At 45.8% G+C, this 3497-nt stretch overlaps 2 protein-coding genes across 3 annotated transcripts in view; one reads left to right on the plus strand and one right to left on the minus strand.

The window, feature by feature from the left end:
* Positions 1–2857, minus strand: part of CRIPT (CXXC repeat containing interactor of PDZ3 domain) — a 6059-nt gene extending 3202 nt beyond the window's left edge. The window contains exons 1-4 of the mRNA XM_027905272.1: positions 2742–2857; positions 1825–1890; positions 1376–1430; positions 614–717 (exon numbers count right to left, since the gene is read on the minus strand). Of these exons, the coding sequence (XP_027761073.1) occupies positions 614–717; positions 1376–1430; positions 1825–1890; positions 2742–2757 (241 nt within the window). The 5' untranslated portion in view covers positions 2758–2857. The remainder of the gene's footprint in view (positions 1–613; positions 718–1375; positions 1431–1824; positions 1891–2741) is intronic.
* A 219-nt stretch (positions 2858–3076) lies between these two features.
* Positions 3077–3497, plus strand: part of PIGF (phosphatidylinositol glycan anchor biosynthesis class F) — a 5267-nt gene continuing 4846 nt past the window's right edge. For both annotated transcript variants that reach the window (XM_027905270.1, XM_027905271.1), the window contains exon 1: positions 3077–3329. In XM_027905270.1, coding sequence (XP_027761071.1) covers positions 3102–3329 — 228 coding nt within the window. In that variant the 5' untranslated portion in view covers positions 3077–3101. The remainder of the gene's footprint in view (positions 3330–3497) is intronic.

A 3497-nucleotide genomic window follows, 5' to 3' on the forward strand; every position in this document is an offset into this window, starting at 1 on the left:
GGGAGCAGAAAACAGACTTCAACAATCAAATGAGTTTTACAAAACCTAATTTTTTTTAACCTGAGAAAAATCAAACTTGCTGGATGACAGTTTCCTATGCAACTGCCAAGATTAGGCTTGGAGTTATTCTTAAAATCTAGTGCTTCTGATACCAGAAACATTTTAGAAGAAGAGAATCACAGAATTACACAGGTTGAAAGGAATCTCCAGCAGTCTTTAGTCCTGCCCTGCTCAAAACACAGGCAGTTTGGATGAGACTGGCTCAAGGCTTTTCAAGTCATCCTGTGAACACCTCCTTGTAGAGATTCCACAACGTCTAGTGGTGCCTGTTGTTACAGTATTTGATCACTCTCACACTGAAAAATTTCTTTCCTTGTATGTAATTAGGATTTTTCCACATTCTAACCTGTGTACATTGCTTTTCATTCTGTTACTCTGCACCTCCAGAAGAGCCTGACTTTGTGTTCTCTGCACCTTCCTGTTAATAGTCAAAGACAGCAATTAAATCTGACAATCTCAGCTTTCTGTTTGTAAGGCAAAACAAATTCCAGTGTTCTGCTGCCTCCCTAGTTTCTAACCAAACTGGGGTATTTTGGTTCTCAGTGAAACTCACCCTTTTTATAGGCACATCCTTGACAATAGTGAGACCCTGGCTGATGGACAGAACTCTTACAGATCCGACATATTGCAAACTTGTTCTTTCCGTAAGGATCAAACCTGGAAAAAAAAAAGAAAAGTATTTCATTTATATACCTTGAGATTAAGTATTTCTTCTGCCTCATCCTAAGAAGTCTAAGCCAGAGGACACAGTCAGAAACTCCAGCAAAACGTTTAATTTAGAAAAGGGTCATAAAAAGATTATTTCTAATAGGCTGCACATAGTATGCACAAAAGCTCCCACTTTCCATACTAAGACAGATTTCTTACATTACAGACAAAAACTTTAAAAAAGCAGAACTAAAAATGTGTATTTTTATTAAGATACTACTTTGAACTTAAACACCTCCCAACAGCATCTTGCTTCTTTGCACAACAGAAAGCCCTCAGACCCTAAGGAAACGCTCAAGAGATTATACCAGAAATCTAGCACAGAAAATAAGGTTTCCCAGCTTCTCTCCTACAAAAGCATCAAACTCTAGCAATTCCAGTGAGAACTGCAGTAAAATACTTGTCCACACTGTGACTGAGCAGAAAGTCATCACGAAATATGTACTGACATATTTTTGCCAACTAATAAGTATCATAATCCCCACAGTTGTTTTTTATTTAAGTGCATTTTGGACAAGTTTTGAGTAGTTGCCCAGATGTGCAGGAAACAGGCTTCGGTTAGTTTATTAACTGACGTTCTTAGCCAAAATCAGTATTAAATACTAACCTTGCCTTTTTGGAGGTCAATGCCTTGTTTTCATTTAATTTGCGGCCGCCGCTTTCTACGGAAAGAATAAAACCATAAACAACTGAATTTCCCGGTTCCAAGCATACTTTAAAAAGCTTAGTTTACACCTTCTACACATGTGCAAAAAAGTCACAGAGATAAAACAGACAGCATAGCACTAGGGGGCAGGACAATGGAATACTTTATACTCTGTTTAAATACTCTGTGTATCGTCATTCCATATAGAAAGAAAACCCCAAACAGACAATTTCAATACTGAAGAGTTTCACGTAATAATGCATTGAATCAGCATGGGAGGGAAATTACATGAGTTAAGATCTAATCTGATTAGGAATGTAACATTTTAGTCTTAATATGATAAGATAGTTCAGGTCCTAATTGGCTTTATAATACCTCAAAAAAAAAGGGTTAAACCTCCCCAGGGTTACCTGTAGTGTTTCTTGCACCATCTTTCCATGTGTCAGGAGTGATCACCGTACCAAGCTTCTTCTCACCTATGTAAGGGGATATTACAAAGCAAAAAAAAAAAAAAAAAAAAATTCAGAATCACAGAATCAACTGGGCTGGAAAAGAATTCTAAGATCATCGAGTCCAACCTATGTCCTAACACTACCCTGTCAAACAGATCATGGCACTATGCGTCATGTCCTGTCTTAAACACCTCCAGTGACAGTGACTCCATCATATCCTAGGCAGTCCATTCCAATGTCTAATCACCTTTCCTGTGAAAATGTTCTTCCTAACGTCCAACCTAAACCTCCCCTGGCACAGATTAATAGTAAGTCCTCCTGTCCTGTCACTAGTTGCCTGGCAGAAAAGGCTGGCCCCTACCTGTCTACAACCTCCTTTCAGGTAGTTGTAGAGAGTGACGAGACCTCCCCTGAGCCTCCTTTTCCCCAGGCTAAATAACCCCAGCTCCCTCAGCCGCTCCTCATAGGACTTGTGCTCCAGACCCTTCACCCCCTTCGTTGCTCTTCTCTGGACCTGCTCCAGCGCCTCAATATCCTTCCTGAACTGAGGGGCCCAGAACTGGACACAGGACTGGAGGTGCGGCCTCACCAGTGCCGAGTACCGGCGGACGATCACTTCCCTGCTCCTGCTGGCCACACTATTCCTGATACAGGCCAGGATCACTTCAACTATGCTGCTCTAATACGTGCCACAGGCACTGCCCACGGAATGACAGCTCCCACAGGGCCCTTCCCGGAACCGCCGCCGCCGCCCAGAGCCCGCCTCGAGCAACCCGGGACCCGCAGCTGCTGCTCCGCTCGGGGGCCGCCCGGGACCCCCGCGGGCAGGGCAGGGCACGGCAGGGCCCCCCGCAGCCCCGGTCCCCCTCACTCACACTTCTCGCACACCATGTCGGCCCCACCACAACAAGCCGCCGCTTCCGACACCGCCCCGGATCTGGCGTCAGGCCCCGCCGCCTTCCGCTGCCGGGCAGCCCTGGGCGCTCCCGGTCAGAGGCGGGAGCGGCGCCGCCGCCCCTCACCCCTCACGGCCCGGGGCTCCCGCTCCCAGGGGCTGCCCTCGATTTTTTTTTTTTTTTTTTAAAGTGATTGACGTTCTTCTGCCCCGAAAGCCAGGCTCAGGGCTCTGTCTGGTGTATCGCGACTAGGGAAGATGTTGCCCTGCGGCGGTGCTGCCGCGTTTCCGTAGCGGGGTAACTCTGTGTCCTGCCCGTGGTCCCTTTCCGGGGAACACGATGAAAGAGGTGGGAATCAGGAGGCTCCTGGCTGCCAACCTCCTCTGCGCCCTGTCGATTGTCCTGACAGCGGTGGTTCCGTCGTTCTTCCTGGAGGGATTCACGGTGCTGGGAACGCACCTCACGTGGCTGTGTGTTTGTTCTGTCTGTGTCGGTACCCTTAATGTAATCTTGCACTTAGTCCTTAATCCAAGTCAGTCTCCTAAGAGAAATTCGTTTGCTCAAAAGGTAAGATCTGTTTTTATTCTTAAGTTGCTACCAGACAGTACAGAGGGGAACCAAATTCTCTGAAATAATCCAGTGAGAAAAAAGGCACTTTTTGGTGGTGAATTCTCACTGTCTGAGTGTGGCACTTTTTGAAATGAGTTTTTCCAATATTTTCATTATGTTAAACTA

Source organism: Empidonax traillii, unplaced genomic scaffold (assembly GCF_003031625.1).
Source record: "Empidonax traillii isolate 1590-97213 ecotype Southwest subspecies unplaced genomic scaffold, ASM303162v1 scaffold1137:size187146, whole genome shotgun sequence".
Classification (NCBI taxonomy): domain Eukaryota; kingdom Metazoa; phylum Chordata; class Aves; order Passeriformes; family Tyrannidae; genus Empidonax; species Empidonax traillii.